The sequence below is a fragment of the Talpa europaea genome (assembly GCF_964194135.1).
Source record: "Talpa europaea genome assembly, chromosome: 16".
NCBI lineage: Eukaryota > Metazoa > Chordata > Mammalia > Eulipotyphla > Talpidae > Talpa > Talpa europaea.
The window spans coordinates 23,091,262-23,115,708 of record NC_140084.1 but is presented as its reverse complement, the minus strand read 5'-3'; the positions used below and the strand labels follow the sequence as shown (position 1 = coordinate 23,115,708).

Genomic DNA, 24,447 nt, shown 5'->3' with positions numbered 1-24,447 from the left:
TGTGACCAGATATCATGTCACTAGAGCAGTGAGAAGCGAAGGCCTTGTTGGCACAGCAGACCACAGAACATACAGCCTATGGGCCAGGCTGCACAGGCTGCTCTAAAAAGAATGGTAAAGAAGTGGGCATCCCACTGCCAGTGGCCCCCTCTGTGTGCAGCCTCACTGGGGCTGCTCAGACAGTGGAGGTGTGCTGTGGTGGTTCTCCATCCCCTTCCCTCAAGAGGCACTGGGTGTAGTATGTCTCCAACCTCTCTGGGGCCAGTTCTGGCTGTGGCTCCCTGGAGTACCTGCCCATGAACCTGCCCTGACCTCAAGGCAAGTAGAGTCTGTGCAGGTGCTGGACTATATTCCCTTTTGTATTTGCACCTGGATGGTGAATGGACCAATCAGGTTCAAGCTCACTGTACCAGTTAGGCTTTCATTCATGGTGGTGAGTTAATTATTCAGATTGAAAAGTGGAAGTGAGTTGATTTGCGCTATAGACAGTGTCCTGTCCCCACCGTGGCACTGTCCATTAGCACTGTTCTAATGCTATAAAATTCAAGGAGATAACATGAAGAGAGTCAGAAAGAATGCCCAACATAAGGTAGGGGCTTTATAATCAACATCCAGAGATCTATTAATTTTTTAAAAAAGATTTATTTATTTATGCATATGAGAACTGGGGTGTAGGCCAGAGGTATGTCTGGAGAGGTGAGAGGATTCCCCAGAGACAGAGTGGGAAGCAGAACAGGCAGATGTACTGAAATACACTGCTGAAGGGAGCACTGGGGGAGACAGGAGCAGTCTGCTGCGCCATGTGGATTAGCGCTCTAGCTGGGGATTGAAATTGTGCTACAGTGGCTGCAAATACCTTCACAGTGCTGAGACTTAACCCCTTGTGCCACCATGGAGGCCCAAATCTATTAATTTTAATTTTTTTAATAAGCCTTTATTTGCTACTTTATATTAGGCTTAAAAAAAAAAACTGACAATGAGGTATGAACTGTCACTATGATCTATTTTAGTTAAACTATCTTCTCAAGTTTTCTTAATCTAAACATTATTTTAAAGTACAGGAAGTCTCTGTACTGATCTTACATAATTGCTCATTCAACAAATACTTGGGTTTTCTACAATGGACAATGCACGTAAAGATAATATTAGTTGTATGATCAACGTTCAGTGAATCTGTAGTCTCAAGGGATGTAAGACAGAGACATAATTGACACAAGGTAGACTGGTAGGTATTATAAGAGAAGTACAACATAAAGTTCTATTGATATTTGGTGGAGAGAGTTTACATTCAGTTTGAGGAGTGGGATTTGTGAACAACAGATGGGATGGTGCTAGTATTTGGAAGTTGTGAGATACAAGGATGGGGAAGAGGCAGAGGATGAAAGGTAAGCAAGGGCATTGAGCATGGACGTGGAAGAAGGAAGCCAGATGTCCTGGAAACCAAGCTGGGTATGTGGAGGAGGCACAAGAATGCACATAACAGGGAGAGATAAAGCTGGGAGGTAATTTAGGGTTCAATTATGGAGATCCTTGGTTGTCAGGCAATAAAAAACCACTTAGGGATATAAAAACAGCTGTAACTAGATTTCTAAGGTGTCTCAACATTCAAAAATCTAATATCTGATATTATTGAGGATAAACTGTTCAGACAATTATCTAAGTTTACAAATGAGCTATATTAAGATTATGAAAAAATGAGAAAATATTGATCCATGATTAGTTTGTGTAAGTAGGCACAGAGTAGCTATGAGGTATTATGTTGAGTAGGCACAATCTAATTAGCAGTTTGTATCATACATATTTTCTTGTTTTGTCTCTAATTCTAATGTTGTTTTCCTGGTTTATAAGGATTAATAATGGGAAAAGCAAAGCAACTGACAGAATAAAAATTTGGATTTTTTTCTGGGTTTAACTAGCCTAACAATATATTATCTATGAGTTTGTGGCTAAAAATGTAATTTGCAATCAAACCAACACCTCTTTTCTTTAAATTCATATATTTAACTTTTATCTGATATTCTAGTGAGTTTAAGATAGGGAATAGCAAAAATTAATTAAGAAGACGAGGAATCTAGCTTTCTTTTCTCCCTCCAAACAACACTGCATTTTCAATTTTAGACTTTACTTAGTGTAAACAATTCCTTATATTGGCAGTATTTTATTTAAACATGCATGACAGAAGCATCACAAGAAATTTACTTCATTTTTGCATGTGTTCAAGGTGTAATGAGTGTTTCCTATGTTACAGATATTGTATACACAATACATTTCAACATTTACTAGTAGCACATAGTAGCTTTCTGTGGTTGTGTTGTAAAAAAACTGGTTAGAGAAGAATAGTATACTGAGAATAGCCCTTCAATAAGACTAAGGCAATTAGAAGGAATTAGTGATATTAGAGTAATGAATGAGATTTTAATCAAATTATTTGTACCAAATATACTTGCATACACAGTATATGCAGGATTTACTGAATAATTTATTGCAATTTGTGGTGGGATGACAAAACATTTTCCAGTAAAGACCACAGGAAAGACAAATTATATTCTTTCTCCTACTTTGTTTTTCCAACGCTATAATGTGGCAGTTTTTCTTTCAGTATTATGATGTATATTGACTATAATAAAATACTAGAAATCAGCTTGCAAACAGAATTATATAAAGCAAATCTTTTGTTTTTTGTTGGCAATAAAATTTCTGACTTTCTTTGGACTCATTTCCATCTGCATAGATGGGATTACTAACTGCTGCTGAATAACTTGCAAACTTTCTAAGTTTGCAGATTGTTTTTCTTATATTTCATTGGATTTAACCACTCAGTTTTTGTAATTACGTAAAGAAGATATACCAGTTACTGCTTAGAGGTATTCATATAGCCCTGTCTTCCCTCCACTCTCTCATTTCAACGAAAGAAAATCACCATCAGTACCTAAGCCTCCCATGCTTATCTCTTGTTAAATTGGTCATTCAGTCAGATCTTCATTTGATGTGAGTAATTAAGGTATGGAGTGATTCCTCTTCCACTAATTCATTCTTCTTCTTTTTTTAATTTTATTTTTATATTCCCCATACAATTGAAACCCCCTTATTTTGACCCCAATCCCTCCTTTCCCTGCCTCTCCCCCCGCCCCCCCGCCATAGTGTGTCTCTGGTTCATAGTTGTTTGTTGATTTTGATATTTTCTTTCTTATAGTTATTCTTTTTCCTGGTCCCTTATTTAGGTTTTCTAGATTCCTGCTATGAGTGAGACCATCTGGTATTTTTCTTTTTCTTTCTGGCTTATTTCGCTGAGCATGATCCCTTCCAGCTCCATCCATGTTGCTGCAAATTGCATGTGTTTATCTTTTTTGATTGCTGAGTAATATTCCATTGTGTATAGGTACCACAGCTTCTTGATCAAGTCATCTATTTTTGGGCATTTGGGTTGTTTCCAAAGCTTAGCTATTGTAAATAGTGCTGCTATAAACATGGGGGTGCAGGTGCTCTTTGGAATTAATGTTTCTGTGTCCTTTGGGTAAATACCTAGGAGTGTAATTGCTGGATCATATGGAAGCTCTATCTTTAGTAGGTTGAGGAATCGCCACACAGCTTTCCATAGTGGTTGGACCAGTTTGCACTTCTACCAGCAGTGCAGGAGAGTTCCTTTTTCTCCACATCTTCACCAACATTTGATGTTGCTAGTTTTTTAAATATGTGCCATTATCACTGGTGTGAGAGGGTATCTCATTGTAGTTTTGATTTGCAAGTGATGTTGAACATTTTTTCATATGCCTGTTGGCCATTTGTATTTCCTCTTTGGATAAGTTTCTTTTTAGCTCTTCTGCCCATTTTTTGACTGGATTATTTTCTTTGTTTTTGTTGAGTCTTGTCAGCATTTTGTAGATTTTTGTGATCAGTCTTTTATCATTAGTGTTGTGTGCAAAAATGTTCTCCCAGTTGTTGGGGTTTCTCTTTGTTTTGGTTATTGTCTCTTTTGCTGTGCAGAAGCTCTTTAATTTGATGTAGCCCCAGCTGTTTATCTTTGCCTTCACTATCACTGCTTTGGGTGATGTGTCTGTAAAGATGTCTTTGAAGTGCATGTCATGTAGTGTTTCGCCTATATTTCCTTCTATAAATTTTATGGTTTCAGGTCTTATGTCTAGTTCTTTAATCCATTTTGAGTTGATTTTTGTGCATGGTGTGAGGTAGTACTCAAGTTTCATTCTTTTGCATGTAGCAACCCAGTTTTCCCAGCACCATTTATTGAACAAACTTTCTTTGCTCCAGTGAATATTCTTTACTCCTTTGTCAAAGATTAGTTGACCATAAATCTGTGGGTTTATTTCTGGGTTTTCTATTCCGTTCCATTGGTCTGTGTATCTGTTCTGGTTCCAATACCTGCAATTTTGATTATTATGGCTTTGTAGTATAGTTTGAATCTAGGAGAGTGATGCCTCCATTCCCTTCTTTTTTTTTCAGGAGGGTTTTGGCTATTTGGGGTTTTTGTTGGCTCCATATGAATTTCATCAATATTTTTTCTATTTATTTGAAGAATGACATTGAAATTTTAATTGGAATAGCATTGAATCTGTAAATTGCTTTTGGTAGGATGGCCATTTTGATAATGTTAATTCTTCCAATCCATGAGCAGGGGATGTCTTTCCATTTCTTTGTGTTGTCTTCTATTTCTTTTAACAGTGTTTTATAGTTTTCTTTATATAGGTCCTTTACTTCTTTCGTTAGGTTTATTTCCAAGTATTTAATTTTTTTTGTTTCAATATGAATGGTTTTCTTGATTTCTTCTTCAGATTTATTGTTTGTGTATAGGAAGGCTACTGATTTTTGTGCATTGATTTTGTATCCTGCTACTTTATTAAACTGATTGATTACTTTGAGGGAAGGGGATGGAGAACCACCACTGCTGAATATTTGGTAGAATTCATTTGTGAATCTGTCTGGGCCTTGGCTTTTGTTTTTGGGGAGTTCTTTGATTACTGCTTCGATTTCGCTGCTTGTAATTGGTCTGTTTAGTTGTTCTATTTCTTCTTTGTCCAGCTTTGGATGATTATATCGTTCTAGGAATTTGTCCATCTCTTCTAGGTTGTTGAATTTGTTTGCATATAAGTGTTCATAGTAATCTCTGATTATTCTTTTGATTTCTGCTGAATCTGTTGTGATTTCTCCTCTTTCATTTATAATCCTATTTATATGTGTTTTCTCCCGTTTTTTTCTTTGTGAGCCTTGCTAGAGGTTTGTCTATTTTGTTTATTTTTCAAAGAACCAACTTTTGGTTCCATTGATCTTTTGGGTTGTTTTTATACTTTCTAATTCATTTATTTCTGCTTCGATTTTTATTATTTCCTTTCTTCTACTGGCTACTAATTCATTCTTTAAAAGAAGAATATCACAGGTGTTCCGGGAGGGCATAACACCTTTTTTCATTTTTTTTATTATGAGTTATGATTTTTGACATAAAATAAACCTTATTTAGTATTGCTCAAACTAAAATTTTTGGCTGAATTATATTTAGAACAAGTGCTAAAAAATTTGTTTATAAATACACATGAATCAATCAAATTAACTATTTCTTTGAAAATAATTTCAGAAATATATATGTAAGAAATGAACATAGAGAATAAAATGTTTTTTTATGAATATAAAATTTTTGATTAAAATGGAATAATCTGAATAGCTTTAATTAAAATTTTAGAAAAATCATAAGCTTATATAGTAAGTCATTTTCCTCAATAATCTAATGTTTATCATCAATATGAATTTTGTTATACCTTAGCCTAAATGCTTCTTTGCCCTTTGACATGCTTTGCTCAGTCTTCCATATATTTTATTTATTTATTTATTTATTTTTTTAAAGATTTATTTATTTATTCATACAAGCACTGGGTACAGTCAGAAGCGCGGGGGGGTGAGAGAATTCACCAGAGCCAGAGCAGGGAGCAGAGCAGGCAGACTGACCAAGTACACTGCTGAGGGGAGCAGCGGGCGGCAGGAGAGGTCTGTGCACCATGTGGGACACTCGCCTGGAGGCTGGGGATCGAACCGGCGCTGCAGAGGCTGCGGGCAGTGTCGCAACCCAGCGCTTAACCGCTGCGCCACCGGGGAGGCCCTCTTCCATATATTTTAAATGCTCTTATATTTGAGGCATACTTTGAAGGGCTCATAGCAGGTAAGGGTTACTTATGTTTTTCTCAGAGGCAAACAGTAACCTCTATGGGCTGAGGGAAATGATTTTCTCTTTAGATCTTAACAGCAGGGCCAAATAAGTAATTTAAAGGATAGAGAAACAATTCTTGGTTTAATAATGTTAGTATTCATAAATAACAAACAATTTACTAGCACGCCAACATGCTCCAATCTACTAAGTTCTTTCAAATATTGTTTAGGGAATTTGGAGCCCCACTGCAGATCTCTGGCTAATTTACAAGAGCAGTAAACAAAATCCTAGATTCAAAGCAGAGCAGGTTAGCTCCTAATATGCTCATGATAAATGTAGTTTAATTTAATTTTTAATCTGTTACAGGAGCTATTGGTTATTTAGAAAATTAATGACACCTCTGTAATGCAACTCTCTAAGAACATTTGGCTATTCAGGATTTGCTAGGAAGTGGAGTAAAACCACAGGGTATTTGGCAATAATGTAAGATCAACCGATATAGAAAAGATGAGGTTTTTTTTCAATAACACTAAAGCATGTTATTGTTTCTAGCAGTGGCTTTCAAACTTTTTTGAACACAGTTCACATTAAAAGTGACATTTTATGTCACACCCAGTACAAACACAAGCGCGTGCACACACACACACACACAAACACACTCCCCAAACCAAAATTTTCACGAGACGATACTTAACTTTTTTATTCTAAGCCACTAAATTAGTTTCCTGACCCACTAATCAGTACAGCCCCTTTCATTGTTCTGTAAGAAAACCAAGACTGCAGTTTCTAAAGTATATAAAAATAGTCATTATCAGAATGGAAGTTCTCTTCTGGTGGGGTAGGATGAGATGGAGATAAGGTCTAAACAAGTAACATATTTTTAGAGTTAAATCTACTTAACACTTAAAGTAGAAATCTCTATCATTTAAAACTTGGGACAGGTTTTCCCAATAGTACTCTTTAAATCGATGAAATTAAGTGCCACTTCCCTTTTTGTAACATTTTTAACACAAAATACAGCACATGTTTGAAATATTTTTAAAAGCATTTTCTTAAATTAAAAAGCAATATATTATCAGTGTAGTAAATTAAAATACAAAAATAAATTAAAAGTATCTCACAAGCAAACGAAAATCATGTTAACATTTCTATGTCACTTTGTTTTTATATTTTTAAGTACGCACACAGATAGAATTTGGATTACATATGAAGATGTGCTTCCCTCCTAAATATTATACTATAAACATCTATTAATTTCATAAAATGGCTTAAAAGGAAGATCACTCTGGTATATTTATGTAGGACATTATATAAAATAATAATGTTCATATAATGAATTTTCCTTTTGGTCCATAAAAATGGAAGTATAGCAGTTTCTAAGAAGCATATTAATGTTCTATTTTTTAAAGATTTATTTATTTATGCATACAAAAGCTGGGGTAAAGGCCAGTGATGCAGGAAGCGAGAGGATTCACCAGAGACAGAGTAGGGTACAGAACAGGCAGACTGACTGAAATACACTGGTGAGGGGAGCAGCGGGTGAGACAGGAGAGGTCTGCTGCGCCATGTGGGTTGCTCCCTGGCCACCGGGAATCAAATTCATGCTACAGAGGCTGCGGATTGCTTCACAGTGGGGTGCTTAACCCCTTGCACCACCAAGGAGGCCCAGAAGCATATTAATGTTAAGAAGCATCTCCTTTTCTTATTTAGCTGATTAAAATCATTACAGTTTTCCCAGTTGGTGGGGTTTCTCTTTGTTTTTGTTATTGTCTCTTTTGCTGTGCAGAAGCTCTTTAATTTGATGTAGTCCCAGCTGTTTATCTTTGCCTTCACTATCACTGCTTTGGGTGATGTGTCTGTAAAGATGTCTTTGATGTGCAAATCACGTAGTGTTTCGCCTATATTTCCTTCTATATATTTTATGGTTTCAGGTCTTATGTCTAGTTCTTTAATCCATTTTGAGTTGATTTTTGTGTATGGTGTGAGGTAGTGGTCAAGCTTCATTCTTTTGCATGTAGCGACCCATATGTGCACCCAACACTAATGATAAAGGACTGATCACAAAAATCTGCAAAGAGCTGATGAGACTCAACAACAACAAAGAAAATAATCCAGTCAAAAAATGGGCAGAAGAGCTAAAAAGAAACTTCTCTGAAGAGGAAATGCAAATGGCCAACAGGCATATGAAAAAATGTTCAACATCACTTGCCATCAGGGAAATGCAAATCAAAACTACCATGAGATACCATCTTACAACAGTGAGAATGGCACATATTAAAAAAACTAGCAACAACAAATGCTGGCGAGGGTGTGGAGAAAAAGGAACTCTTCTACACTGTTGGTGGGAGTGCAAACTGGTCCAACCACTATGGAGAGCTGTGTGGAGATTTCTGGACCTACTAAACATAGAGCTTCCATATGATCCAGCAATTCCACTCCTAGGTATTTACCCAAAGGACACAGAAACATCAATTCCAAAGAACACCTGCACCCCTATGTTTATAGCAGCACTGTTTACAATAGCTAAGCTTTGGAAACAACCCAAATGCCCAAAAATAGATGACTGGATCAAGAAGATGTGGTCCATATATACCATGGAATATTACTCAGCATTCAAAAAAGATAAACACATGCAATTTGCAGCAACATGGATGGCGCTGGAAGGGATCATGCTCAGCGAAATAAGCCAAAAAGAAAAAGAAAAATACCGGATGGTCTCACTCATAGCAGGAATCTAGAAAACTTAAATAAGGGACCAGGAAAATGAATAACTATAAGAAAGTGAAAATCAAAATCAACAAAAAACTATGAACCAGAGACACTTTTAGGGGGGCGGGGGCGGGAGGGGAGGGATTGGGGTCAGAATGGGGGGGCTGCAATTGTATGGGGAATATAACAATAAAATTTATTATTAAAAAAAATGTACGCATGATGAATAAAATGAATACAGAATTAAAAAAAAATAAAATCATTAGTTTTATTTACTCTAATATGGATCTCATCTCAGTCAGCTAGTCATTGTCAAAAGCTCAGTCCTTTGCTCAGTCTTATTTCCTTTTTGTCTTTGTTGCATTTCCCTTTATTATTCAAATATGTAAGAATTTTTTCTTTACATATATCAAAAAAGCCTCTATATGACTTCCAGTTTCCACTCCACATATGAGAACACTATGATTAGTCTAGATTGTATATGGATTTCACTTTTTACTTTTTCTAAAATGAACTTTATTAACTAACTTAGCACTTTGTACTGTGATCAAGATAAGGAATTTCTCCCAATATCTGTTTCTTCAACTGAAAAATAAGGATAATATTTGACTTCATCACAATAGGAATACATAGGCAATTAATGTTAATAAATTTTCATGAGGATCTTTTGTAATTACCATTATAAGTATATACAAAAACAAAAATAAAAAGTAAAGATTTTAGGAAGGTTTGAAAACATGATGGTAATTTTGGCATCCAGTTTACCTTTTCAACAGTATATTGGTTAAAGGTGCTTTTATGCATATAGACATTGTATCATCTTACCTGAACCATTTTTCAGATACCCATTTGCATCTACAGTTGTATACATGATGTAAGGTCCAGGCTGATTTACTCCAAAAGGCTGCAAAAAAAGGAGGGAGGGGGGAATAGTTAAGCCTTGGAAAGATAGTGAGTATTTTGAAGTTGCGGGAAAATTAATTACAAATAAAGTAAAATATCCTTACATGTAATCCTTACATAGGTAGCACTTAGAAAACATCTCCATAAATAGATTAACAGTTCAAAAGAAAACCTGTTATTAGAATATTTTAAAAATTTGAATGATTTGATAGCTGTATTTATTAAATTTATTTGGTTTATAAATTTATGCACTGCTTATTATATATGATTGAATATTTTCTGCAAAATTTGCTAGTTTTGATTCCACCTAGATTTGCTACAATAGGCTACAGCAGTTTTATAACATATCTGTTGAATACTGCTTTTCCCTTCTGGGATAGAGTGAACATAGTTTAATTTTCCTTTTAAAATATTAAAGTAAATAAAATCCATCCATCATAATTAAGAAAGGGTGAAAAATATTGGTGATTAAATCACCACATTTAATTTCCTGCACCAGATTTAGAGAGGACATTGGTTTCAAGTTAAGGAAAATATGATTGACAGATTTTTGTTACAGTGGTGAGATTTTTTTCCACTTGTTTATTGTTCCCTGTTTCTGTAATACTTTCACACCTAAATATAATGTTATTGATTCTCTTTAGAAATTCGGGCTAATTAGATAGTTATAAATAAACCAATGTTTGCAATGTGCAGCTAAAAAGAAAAAGCAAAATATTGAAGACATGTTTTGAACACTTCACAAAATTTAAAGCTCTGCTGTTCCTCCCAATAGAGTGGGGCAAAGTCCACACATTTGGATAGTACAGTAAATGTGCTACAAATGATTTTCTTCTAGAATTACAGGCAAGAAATAATTAATTTCATCAATCCCACCACTGCCTGTTTAATATTTTAAGAACTTTAGAAGTCCATGTGCTTTCAATGACCATGAAATACAGGTTATTATAAAAATGGAACTAACTACTTATATTATTAACTGAATAAAATATCCTTTATTATTTTAAGCATGCAAACATATAGAATTTGGATTATATATGGAGATGTGCTTCCCTCCCAAATACTATACTATAAACATCTATTTTTTTTCAATAACACTAAAGCATGTTATTGTTTCTGGCAGTGGCTTTCAAACTTTTTTGAACACAGTTCACATTAAAAGTGACATTTCATGTCACACCAAGTACAAACACAAGTGCATGTGCACGCGCATACACACACACACACACACACACACACACTCCAAAAACCAAAATTTTCACAAGACGACACTTAACTTTTTTATTATAAGAATATAAAATAAATAAGAATATTTATTTTAAGAATAATAAAAACAAACTTGTTAGTGAAATATTGTTATGTAGAAAGAATATTATGCTTTATATTAATCTATATTCTGGAAGACTAGTATCGGGTTATAAGAATTGTTTTTTTTATGAACATTCCCTATTCTTAATTTTTTTTTTTTTGTGGGACCCTCGCGGGCGGCCGGGGAACAAACTGGCGCTGCAGAGGTTGCGGGCAGCCTCGCAGCACAGCGCTCAACTGCTGCGCCACCAGGGGAGGCCTTATTCTTAAATATTTTAATTAAAATTCACACATGGAAAATTTTGTACTACTACCCATGCTATCTTATTGTAAAGATTTACAAAGGCAGCTTTCCCTCTCTTGTGCTATATTAAATTAAATAAGCCAGGTCAGCAAGTCTCTATCATGAGTCCTAAAACTGAAGTTCATTTTTCAACATGGAGTATTTAAGGACAGGTCCAGAATCCTAGAAACAATTTCTCTGTATAGTGGATCTCAAAGTGTGGGTAAGGACCGCTGAGAGTATAAAAACTTTTCTGTAAAATGGGTGGGTAATGAGCACTGGCACTGAATTATGGCTATTCAGACTTGGATATTTTGCCAAATTTTCCTTGAAAATGACAAAGTGAGTCTGTCACTTTTTAGGAAAACAACTGACAGTATTTGTTGCTAGTGATAAAATTTGAGTTTCTAAATGAAAATTGGGATTTTGAAAGATTTGTAACTGCCACGATGGCCTGACATATTAAAACCTTAAGCAATTTTCTGATGAAATTGGTGGTGATATTAATAAATGTGATTTTAAATATAATATTGTGAAGGGTGTTAACATGATGGAGTTGTACATAACTTAGTACACCAATATTTTCCAAAACCATGCATGGATAAAAAACCCATTCAAAGTGTAAGATGGACCGAAAAATTTTCCTGTAATAGAGTAGGGGAGAATCATTTCTGGAATTGCATATAGGACCTCAAAACAATCACAAATGGCAATGAGAATACTGGCAAAAATGATCAAAATAAACTTTGTCAGACTCTGGAAATTAAAGGTTTGCAAGAGTCTGGGGAGTACTTAATCAAGAAAAGAGACTGAGTCTGGAAAAGAATAGTTTGTTTTGTTGTGTTTCAATTTGCCCTATTCCCATAACCTCAACAGCTCTGAAGTATCCATGAAAATGAACAGCTTTATAACTAAGATAACTATGAAAATGAATAGCCGAGTAGCCAATTGAGGGGCAGAACAAGTTTCAAGCTCCCCAAAGTTGTGCCATAAGACAATTGTCACTCTTTGATACATCTGGTAGCTCCTAGAAATACTCCATTCTCAGTATTTGTCTTTAATTGGCCAGACAGAGTTTACTGTGTGTAAACAGTTCTATCACTGGAAAGTTTGTTAAAAACAATCATCAGTAATCATCTAACATTGAATCTGTCTGAGTCAGTGATATTAGTTTAGGCTAATAAGAGGGCAGCAAAAGCTTGAAAGGAAAAATGGAAAAAAGACATATTCCTGGAGATCCAGGAAGCCAAACACATGTGGAACACTATTTTCATACCTAGAAAAATCCCTAATCTCTCACATAATTTATCATGTAAGTAATCTTATGCAGTTAACTAACTTCAAAACCTATACACAACAATAGGGCCTTTTAAGTACTAGTGCAGGAAAAATCATTTAATAAAAGGCAACAGAAAAATACATAGTAAAAATAACAAATCCAGTGGGAGGATTTCCCAGGTCAACACATTTAAAATGGCCATTTTTCAGCAAAACTAGCACCCATGCACACACACACCCACACACACAGAGTAAAATATGGTTCACACACAAGAAAAAAGATGCCAATAGAAATTACCTCTAAGAACTATCTAGATGTTTAATTTACTAAGCAGAGTCTTTAAATCAGCTATTATAAAAATGTTAAAGAGCTAAAGGAAATCATGTCCAAAGAATTGAAGGAAATTATAGCTATGTTTCAAAAAATAAAGTATGAAAAAAGAGAAGTCATAAAAACAACCAAACAGATTCTAGAGTACAATAACTGAAATGAAAATTTCACTAGAGAGGCTCAATAACAGATTGAAACTGGCAGAAGAAAGAATAAAAAATTGAAGATAAAAAATGAAGAACAAAAAGAAAAAGAATGGCTCCTCAGAGACATATGAGGCAGTGTCAGGAATACCAACAATAATAGGAGTCCCAGAAAGTGAGAAAGTGACAGAAAGAATGTGTGAAGCAATAATGACTTCAAGTGCCCAAATTCAATCTGCACATCAAGAAACTTAACAAACTCAAAGTTGGATAAATGGGAAGAGAGCCACAATGTATACATCACAGTCAACCAAACTCCTTATAGTGAAACTGTTGAAAAGCAGAGAGCACTTTAAATATACCAAGAGAGAAGCAATCCATCATGCTCAAGGGATCTTCAATAAGTGTAACAACTCATTTCTCATCAGAAACCAAGGAAGGCAGCAGGACGATATAATCAAAGTGTTGAAAGGGATAGATTGTCTACTAGAAAGTCTAAAATCCAGCAAAATTATCCTTTAAGAACAAAGGTGAAATTAACACATTGCTCAATAAAAACAGATAATTTGTCATAGATCCAGCTGACGAACTGGAAATATTAAAGGAGCCCCGAAGGCTGAATTGGAAGTACACTAAACTCAAATCCATACAATTAACAACCAGGTAGTATTAATCTATTTTTGTGTGTAGTTCTTTTCTCCTGCCTAATTTTAAACACCACTGCATAGAGTAATAATTAAAAACTATGTTGTTGGCTACATAATATATGAAGAGGTAATTTCTATGCCAAAACAGCACAAAGAGGAAGGAGTAAACTTAGGTATAAGTGAATAAAAGCCTGTTTATACTATTAAAGTTTAGCTGGTACTAATATGAATTAGTGTGTTTCTAAATTAAGATAGAATGTAATCTTGAGAGAACCCATTAAGAAAATAACTTAACAAATGGATTGCAAAAGACAAGGGAATGAAGATCACATCCTAAAATATATAGATAACATAAAAGAAAGAGGTAATGGTGGAACTGAGGAAGAAGCTCAACAAGGAAAGAGAATAATTGAACAACAATACAAACCAACCAGACCCATCATACATGTATAAAACATCATATCCAGTTAAAACAGAATTCAATACATATTTTGCTCAAGTTACATGGAACAATCACCAGGAGGGAGCCATATACTAGATCATAAAACAAGTCACAATACATGTAAAAGTAATGAAAATTGTGCAAAATATGTTTTTGACCACATAGAATTAAATTAAGTATCAACAACAGGAATATCAGAAATTCATAAATGTGTGGAAATTAAAAGACTTCTAAATAAGCCCTTGGTTTTGGGAAAGTCAATTATCTGAATAGTGTGTCTGTCTTATACTAGGTACTAAAAGAGATTTGAAAAAACTATGTAAAGTAATGCCATTTTTGTTTTATTTAAAGATTTATTTCTTTTATACAAGAACTGGGGTACAGATCAGAAGCACGGGAGGGTGAGAGAATTCACCAGAGCCAGAGTGGAGAGCAGAACAGGCAGACAGACTGAAGACACTGAGGGGAGCAGCGGGTGAGGCAGGAGAGGTCTGCCACACCATGTGGGATTCTCCCTGGCCGGTGGGGAATCGAACCGGTGCTGCAGAGGCTAAGGACAGCTTCGCAGCATGTAACTCAACCGCTGTGCCACCGGTTGAGTGGAAATTTTATGTTTCATAATATATAGGTATGTTAACATGTAATAGGTTTATTATTGTTTTTAAAATTAATCAAGAAAACCTTTAAAATTGACATTTTTAATTTCAAAGAAAGTAATCTTGATAGCTGTAACTCACATAAATAAAAATTCTTTTCTGTACCATATACGTAATGAGTATTTAATTCCTACTTTGCCTATTCCAATTGAAATATGGAGGGGAGGGATTGTGGTCAAAATGGGGGGGTTGAAATTGTATGGGGAATATAAAAATAAAATTTATTATTAAAAAAAATATGAATGATACCTGTGCCAATAAGTGTTTTCTTACCCTAAATGTTACACCACCGCACATTTTAGTTTTTTTCAGTGTCGTTTACTTCCATATGAATATTCAATACAAAATGTAGTAAAATTGATTATGCTTTATAGCAGGTACCAAGACATGTGGAATAAATTTTACTTTATGTCTTTTCTAATACAGGAGAGGTGCTAGGAGTATTAGAGTGATTTTTGTGTCTTTTACATATCTGCATCATATTAGTGCTAGTCCAAAGGAAATCTCAATTTTTATAAATTTATAATTTGGGGAGTGATTATTTACATCATTAAGGAATTTCTAATTTAAAAGAACTAAGAATTTCTGCAACAATCCTCTAGTTCATGAAATATTAATGCATACATCTTAAATTCCTTTTGTGAAACCTAAAACGCTAACATGCCAGGAAAATATCAACCAGCAATAACCATAGTACATCAGTAGAAGTTTCATGGAACTGCTTTCTAAAAAACTTCTCTGAAATAGCTTACTTAATTGTTATAGATTGAACGTTTGTGTCCTCCCTAAATTCCTATGCCGAAGCCCCAGGCCCTAAGGTGATGGTATTTGGAAAGTAATTAGGGTTTGAGAGGTCAGGAGGGTGGGGGCCTCATGATAGGGCTAGTGCCCCAAGAAGCCACACCAGAGAGCTTGTGTCTCTCTCCAGGGAAATGCATGTAGGAAGGGTCACGTGAAAGTGGGACTCCTGGCAAGTCAGAGGGTCCTCACCAGAACCCAAGCACTGCCACCGTGCTTTACACTTTCAACCTTCTGAATGGTGAGAAAATACATTTCTATTGTATTCTGTTATGGCAGCCAGCTGACTGATCAAAATAAAAAAACTTTAAGGTCTTATTCCATATATATTTCTTGTTATGAGAGTATTTTTGTTTTAGCATTTCATATTCTAAGAAGGTAGCTTTGAGAGTCAGACAATCTGTGTCCAAATTTCTCATGTTTCACTTACTTTCTCTATGACCTTTGGCAAGTTATTTAACTTTTCTCTGTTTTAGTTCTTTCATCTTCAAGTATGTATAACGGTAGTACTATTGCATAGGATTGTAGTGAATACTAAGTGAATATGTGTAAAATTCAATATATTGTACCTGGAATACTGAAAGTGCTCAATATGTATGCACTATTTTTTTTTTATTTTGATCAAATAAACAAATGTCTTTTTTCAAAATTATTCATTTTCAATTATGTTGAAGTACTGAGTAAATAAACTGATTTTGATGAAAACCAGAATCATCAAGTTTACCATGTAGTTTTCTTTAATGGATTACAAAACTCTAAACTACAGGAGTAATTTATTTGCAAGAATGTATGCTTGGAATGAAATTCCACATCCAGGTATATCTCATTGCTGTGTAAGAAGCAATATAATAAGCTTACAGTAAGTCTGAAAAATTCAGTGCTATGGTTTTCAAATGTTAGTATGCATCAGAATGACCTAGAGAGCCTGTTAAAATACAGATTCATTGGCTGTATCCCCATATTGTCTTATTTGGTAGGTACCGGTGGGGCCCGGGAAAGAACATTTCTTATAAGTTTTCACGAGATACTGGTGCTGATGGATTGAGGACTCCTCTTCAAGACCCATTCACCTACTGGGACTACATTTTGTATATTTTTGAAATTGGTAGCGTGTGAGAGTATTCAGTGTAATTAAAACCTTGTATAATGATTGGATTTTATTGAATACAATTGTATAAAACCACTAACTCAGTTGAGTGCATAAAAAACAATATTTAAAACACTTCCCATTCTTTGCAGTTGCTTTCAGTGGTGCAATTTTTTTTTTTTAATAATTGCTCGTTTCTAAACCACTAAAAATGCAAAAGAGTTAAGTGAGGGTTCACAGACTCGAAAGGCAGTTAGAGAAAGATTCAGGGTTGGGGTTATTAGAAGATTCCTGAACTATATGCAATAATATGTAATGTTTAGATTTATTTTAATTTATACAGCTCTAAAAGGTATGATCTTGTAAAATATTTATTGTGTGACTTTTCACATGGTTTAAACTATTGTACCATCAGCATACTTGTTTTTCATCGTTCCTCTTAAGGGTAAAATTAAAACTATTAGCTAGCTATATAAGTGCACTGTAGGATCTTGTTGGAAGTGTCTGAGGGCAGAAGTACCTTCACAAGCAATGAGGCAATATACTGGAATATGTAGCTATTTCAGTATTACATAATCTTTATTAAAGTTTGGAGGTAAATTTGAATTTGCAAGTAACTTGAATTCAGAGAAAGAGAATAACAATAAAGAAAGGAGCAGTCTTAATTTTTGCAATAAATACAGCCTATTTCACATGAAAGAATCCTATAGTTTATGCATTGTCACAAAAGATAGCTAAAAAATGGCTTGGAGGGAAAAGGAAAGGAAATGTCTGATTAAGTGAGAACTTAGGGGCCTGGTTTAAAACTTAGATGTATTGGTCAGAACAGATAGCAAATCAAAGAAAGATGAGAGTAACTATTAGAGTTGTTTTTCTAGTCCATGAGCGGGCAAACTTTCCCCCTAAAATGCCAGGTAGAAGGTAAATGTTTTAGGCTTTGTGGGTCATTAGGTCTTGTGTTGCAACTTCTTAATTCTGATCTCTTTGACAATATATAAATTAATGAGTGTGGCTATGTTCCAATAACATTTTATTCACAAAAACAGGCAGCAAGCTGCCTTTGGTTCTAAGAGTCATAAGGCAGGAATTATAAACTTTTAAGAAATACTGGTATCCTTATTAACTTGTATGATACACTTATTAATTCTAACAAAAGGCCTAACATGTGTCATTGATAGATATTACTATTTAGAAATGTATTCCACACACTTGAGTTAAGGAAAAGATACTTACTATGCACTAACATACTTTTAATAATGTATAAAATAAGCAATACCTTTTAACTTCATATATTCTGAATCAATAAAATTTCAAATTTGAGAGATAATTTTTTTGTCTTTTTGCAATTGGTTTCTTTTATTTTTTTTCCCATTTAATGCTCTATACCAGCAGTTCCCATTCATTTTGACCTGAGGTCTCATTTACACACTTGAAACATTATTGCTTTTTGAGGCAGCCATTAAAGTAATCAGTTATTCAGGTAATATTGGTTCACAACACTGGATCCAGAAGTATAGGTTACACCTCCTCAGATGTATGTCACCATATCATACCCACCACCAAAGCACCCATAGTCCTCCACCATCGTCCATTAGGCTTCCTCCCTCCCTTGCTTTCCATTTCTCCTTCCTCCTCTGGTTGGCTCAAGTTCATAGTCAGATTCTAGGGTTTGTTTTGGGTTTTGTTTTGTTTGACCCTTTGTTACATTTCTCTGCATCCCCCATACAAGTGAAACCCTGCTCTATTTGTCTTTCTCCTTCTGACTTATTTTGCTTAACATAATCCTCTCCAGCATAACCCATAATCCAATTCATGCTATTTAAATCCCAACAGTGCATCTTGATTTATAGCTCAGTAGTATTCCATTGCATAGATATATCACATCTCCTTAATCTTGGGCACTTAGGTTGTTTCTATAACTAGGCTATTGTACTAGTGCTACAATGAACCTACGAGTACACATATCTCTTTGAATTAGTGATTTTGCATTCTTTGGGTTGATGCCTAGGAGTAGAATTGTTGGAGTATATGGCAGATCTATTTTTAATAGTTTAGAAACCTCCATACTGTTTCATTGGCTTATTTTGCTTAATAGAAATATAATATCTTTAAGGTTGTTACATGTGTCAAAATTTCCAATTTTTTTTATTGTGGTAATACTGGTTCATAATAATGCATATGATGCAATTGGAGGGAATTATACCAAGCAAAATAAGTCAATAGGAGAAAGACAAATTTTGTATAATTTCAGCCATATGTGGACTATAAAGCAACAAAATAAAGAAACAGACAAAACCAAAAACAAACAAACAAAAAAAACAAACCATTGAAATATCTGCAGAATTGAGGCTACCAGAGAGGGAGAGTTGTGGATGAGGACAGAGGCAGGAGAGAGCCCAATGGACATGGTGGAGGATCATGGCTGCTTTGGTAGCAAGTATAATGTGATAACATACATCCGAAGAGACGTGAAGCTGTACCCCTAAATCATAGACTATTTCTTCCTCCATACAAGGAGACTTCTACGTTCCTGAGTGAAACAGAAAAAGTCACAAGGGTTTTGCCCTAGTTTAAGTTTATAAGTGGTAGGGTCAGGCTCTGAGTGAGCAGTCTAGGCACAGACCTGGTGGTGCCTTTGCAGATGATCAGTTTCACTTAAATTCTCCAGATGTACTTTTGAGGACACAACCTAGCGGAATGGTAATCTTACTTGTTTAAGTGCAAAGACTTCTTGCTTAATGAAATAAACACATACTAGATTTTCTATAAGAATGAACTGCTTTCTTTTTGAAAGAAAATTTTTTTGTGTGTGGAAAACATTTAGTAAATTGACTTAATAAATTTTGGCAAGAAAGGATTAAGACATCAGTTATTTCTGTGGAGTGCTCAGTGCTGTACCTCATCATCTAGCAAGTTCACTTTCTGTGTGAAAATGTTAGTACCATACAAATCTCTCACATATTGCCCTACCCCTCCTTTTTATTGGCATGTCTATTTGTCTGAAGGAATTCACATTAAATTAAGAAATTTTAATGATATCTCAATTTCTCCATATTATTATAAAAAAGGACAACATTTGGCTCCTTTTATCTTATTCTAGGATGTGTCATACTGAGGAAACAGTTTAGATTTTTTTTAAACATTTATTTATTTCTACAAGAACCAGGGTACAGGCCAGATGCGTGGGAGGGTGAGAGGATTCACCAGAGACAGAGTGGGGAACAGAACAGGCAGACTAAAGAAATACACTGCTGAGGGGAGCAGCGGATGAGACAGGAGAGGTCTGCTTTGCCATGTGGGATTCTTGCCAGCCAGCCAGGATCGAACTCGCGCTGCAGAGGCTGCAGACAGCTTCACAGTGCGGCGTTCAACCCGTTGCGCTACCAGGGAGGCCCTAGATGTTGTTTTATACAGATTCTTTTAAGCTAACTGTCCTCTATATGCCTATTAACATATAAAATCAGGGTTAGAATTTGGAATACCTTTATTTTCTTCAGAGACTATCTTTTTCAGTAGCCTGAGCAAATCTTGGTGATTTTTATATCAGTGTCCATTACCTGATAATCTAAGGATTTGTCTCTCTAGGTCCTGAGCTCCTACGATGAAGACCAAGTGTATTTGACATTATTGGCTCTGGACAGTAAAACAAAACTGGAGGAATTTACAAGACATAATATGTTAGATAAAATCATTATTAGATTTAATTATGTAATATTAATTTATGATTCTAAACTATTAGAAAATTAACTGCCATATAGTGTGGACTAAATTTTTCTCAAAGGTAATTTCTTATTTATCCTGTTTATGTTTATGATATTTTTCCTTATCATCATTAGTGTTGTCTTTCTCAATTTAGTTCAATATTAAATTTGCATATTTCTTACTCATTTCTTCAATACATTAAGTTTGATATTTTCCCTAATTTCAGTTACTTTTCTGTTAAAACTGCAAGGTAATTTCCCTTGGTAGAGGGTTATAAAAAGGAGTGTAAAATGTGAAAAATATTTACATCATTATTTTTGTATCTTTTGGTACAGGAAGCATGATATTACCACTGCCAGGTGTGATAAAAGAAAGGCAAATACTTAGTATTAAAGAGAGAATAACATTTTAAGAAAATGGTAACAAATCAGTTGTGATCCATAAATATTTTTGAAGTAACACCTGATATTTTCAAAGGATGGGCAGTAAAACAGTACCAGCCAGATAATTCACTTAATCAAAGCAAAGACAAAGAAAAATTTACTTAGCTTATACTTTGTCAGAATATTCCTACACAGAGCAGGTAAAAGCATGAGAACCTTTCTTATTGAAAAGATGAAAAACTGGAGGGAAAAATCAAATGCTGTACAAAAATTAATAACACTGTAAGTAAAATAATTAAATTTAATTAATTTTTTTAAAAAAGAAAAGAAATAGAAGTAAAACTGAAAATAATAATGTTACCACCAAAGTCTAGAAGATGAGCATGTGGGAGTCTAAGGTAATAGCAAAAGTGATGGCTAAATAAGGAGGTAGGTAAAGACAAGAGTGGGCTGACACAGATCAAGACATAATGGTCTTCAACTTGAACAGGCAAGTGAGAGTTTACAGAAGTGGGGGGATTGGAAAAATAGTTGTAGTGAGAGAGCTGGATGCATGGTACTGAAATTTCAGAAGTAAAACAGTTCTGGTAGACAAAGAGAATGACCATGGAGTGAGTAGCTAAAGTTGAATGAGAATGAAAAGCTCAAAATGGACTTTCAAAATGGAGATAAAGGAATGTGGGTGGGATTGGCTACCAACTTGAATAATTCTTTCATCTCTCCATAAATCAGATGGGCTGCCTGTATCATGTGGGAACATAAAGGCAGTAGAAGAGTCATTCAAGTCATGAATTAATTATTCAATCCACAAATAATTAATATTGAATAATTAATTTATTCAAGTCATGAGTTATTCAAGTCACGAATTAACTCACGTGGTAAAGAACATCACATGGTATGCACATTTCCCTTCTTATTCTCATACCGGGTCACACCTAATATGCTAACACTTCTCACTATGGGCAAGTGGACCTGATGTCTAAGCAATATGAAGAAGGCCCACTTTTTCAAGACAAACCTTCACAAGGGGGCATACATTTGATAGATGGAAAACTGGGGAAAAATAGTGTGTGTTTGTTTCACTTAGATCTTAGATTGTCATTGTTTTGATCTATGATATAAGTAGGGAAGGAAAATGATGGATGTGAAGGGCAGTTCAAGAAGATTTGAATTTTAAAGAAAGTAATAAATGGAAGAATGGGAGGCAAATGTTTCATCTGCAGAAAAGCACAAAGGTGCTGAACCGTTAGAGTAATCATGGTAAGAACAGCTCTGTTTCTTTCTGGACTTTCCTTGGTGACTTTCTAAATTATTCTGTTCTCCATACCAGAGAAGTGGCTTTTATTTTTAGATAAGGAGAGTGGGAGCATTATTGATCTTAGAAGTACAAACTGCCTTAATCATACAGCCTTTCCTATCAAATTTTCTGCTAGAAGTTGTGGGCATAATGAGTGGGTTTAATAATTTTCACTTTTTAAAGTTCTTCACTTTATTGTGTAATGAAAGAGTCACACATTATCAATACGGTCACTGAGAAACAGGGAGAATAACAAAAGGCCTCACAAACTTTATAGATAAAACCTGAAGTTAGTATTTAGGAAGTCTACCCAAAAACTTTTTAAAAATAGGCTATTTTTTAGATCATAGCAAAATTGAGTGGAAAACACAGAGTTCTCATACCCTATTCATTCCCCTGTCCACAGTGCCTACCCCATTATACAGCCACAATTTTATAATGATATAAAAGCATGTGGGTTTGACCAGCCTTTCTGTTTAGGATTGAGGCACTTATTCCTCAAGCTGCTCTAAGTGTTGGCATAACTCATTTTTAGTTTCCTACCTAGAAATTGTTCTCAGTCAAAAGAAGCCGACTCCTGTAAGCCAAAACCCTCTCCTGGAGACTGCCTGCATACAATGTCTAATCAATGCTGCAGTACTATTGCCTAGCCCCTGTATCTCTATTTGGGCCATCTATGAAGAACCACCCCAGCTTCACAGCTTTCCCATGCAAGATCAACTGCTCTTGCAATCCTGCTTTCCTCACTAATGCAGAGGTGGTGTCTCAAGCTAAACCTAGATCAAATCTTTGCAAGCACATCTCTGGGTTAGGGTCTGTTCCCAGATGTCTAAGTTTGGGGAACTTTCCTAATGACACATAAAATGTTGGTAGTAAAAATATGGGACTATAATCAAAACAACTAATTTTGTTCTAGTCCTACTACTGACAATCTGTGACTATGATTAATTTAATTTCTCTGAGTTTCAGTTTCCTCATCTTTAAATCAGGGATAATTTCTTATGAAACAATGGCTACTAAGAGGACCCAAGCAGGGACACACACACACACACACACACACACTTTCAAATAAAATATGACAATTTACATTAACTGGCAATTAACTAAGCGTGATTATTTTCACATTTTCTAATTACACAAGCAGCAAACCCATCAGACAACTCAATATTAAGATTATACCTAAGAAGAAATATCTACTATATGCTATTTACTATATATATCTACTATATATCCTGTGCTATGTGCCAGATATACAAAAATGGCATGGCACTTGAGCTCAGGGGATTACAGTCTATTTTGTAGAGACATATGATACAAACAGATACATGTGATCAAGTATTACATAAGCCAAAATGGTAGTAGGATGCCCAGAAATCAAGGGAAGAGGTGGGCATTTTTTCAAGGATATCAAAAGACTTCATAAAGGAGGTCATCCTTGAGGTGAGAAATTTTTAAAGAAAGGTACCTTAATCATTTCTAAAGAATAATAAAAATTTAATTATAACCCTTAAAACTATTTTGTGTATATTTATCATGCAAAGAATTTTCACAGACACAGTAACAACCAAGAGTAAAGTTTACTTACTGTTATCTTACGAGGACAGTCATTAGAACAGAGACCACTAAGAACTGTGGAAAAATAAAGAACCAGCCATTACTACTATAATAATGTAAGCTTATATTTAAAGTGAGCTCTAATTCCTTCTCCCCAAATCTATGAATATGCTGTTGATTCATGATGACAAGCAGAAATCAATTTCTTTAGATCTGAGTACTGAATCACAGGGTGCCAATATTTCAAAAATTTTATTAAGCAATCAAGATGCTACTGAAATGTATAGGTGGAAAAAAAAATCACACGATACCTATTTGCAAAACAGTTTTCAATGTTTAAGTTTCTTAAACCAGCACTGTGCCTGGTTCTTTCATTCTGAAACTTTACATGACTTAACTTCTCCCTTTTTTTCTGCTTTCCTCAACTTTAGGCAGATACTGGTACTTATTTTGCACTTATCCCAAAATTTTTGTTATTTTCGTAATTTTCGTTAACTTTCATTTAAACCATCAAATTGCTGAATAGTAATTATTTATTCACAAGTTGTCTGTGTAGTAGTATGTAAACTCTGGATCATTTTATTCTTATTTTCTCAGTCCCTAACCCATCATTTTTTGCCCAATAAATATTTGTTAATATTTGTATGATTTAAATAGATGTATTATTTAATAAATGGCCACTGGGAAGAAAATGAAGTTATACTTTAGCTCACAACATAAAATTTACATTTGGCAAAGAATCTGAACAGACAGTTCTCTAAAGAAGATATATTGA

At 34.8% G+C, this 24,447-nt stretch overlaps 1 protein-coding gene across 1 annotated transcript in view; it reads right to left on the bottom strand.

Annotated features, from left to right (window-relative positions):
* Positions 1 to 24,447, bottom strand: part of ITFG1 (integrin alpha FG-GAP repeat containing 1) — a gene marked incomplete at its 3' end in the record, with an annotated part of 219,716 nt that overhangs the window by 24,254 nt on the left and 171,015 nt on the right. The window contains exons 13-14 of the mRNA XM_084257596.1: positions 23,704 to 23,747; positions 9,686 to 9,764 (exon numbers count right to left, since the gene is read on the bottom strand). Coding sequence (XP_084113722.1) covers positions 9,686 to 9,764; positions 23,704 to 23,747 — 123 coding nt within the window. The remainder of the gene's footprint in view (positions 1 to 9,685; positions 9,765 to 23,703; positions 23,748 to 24,447) is intronic.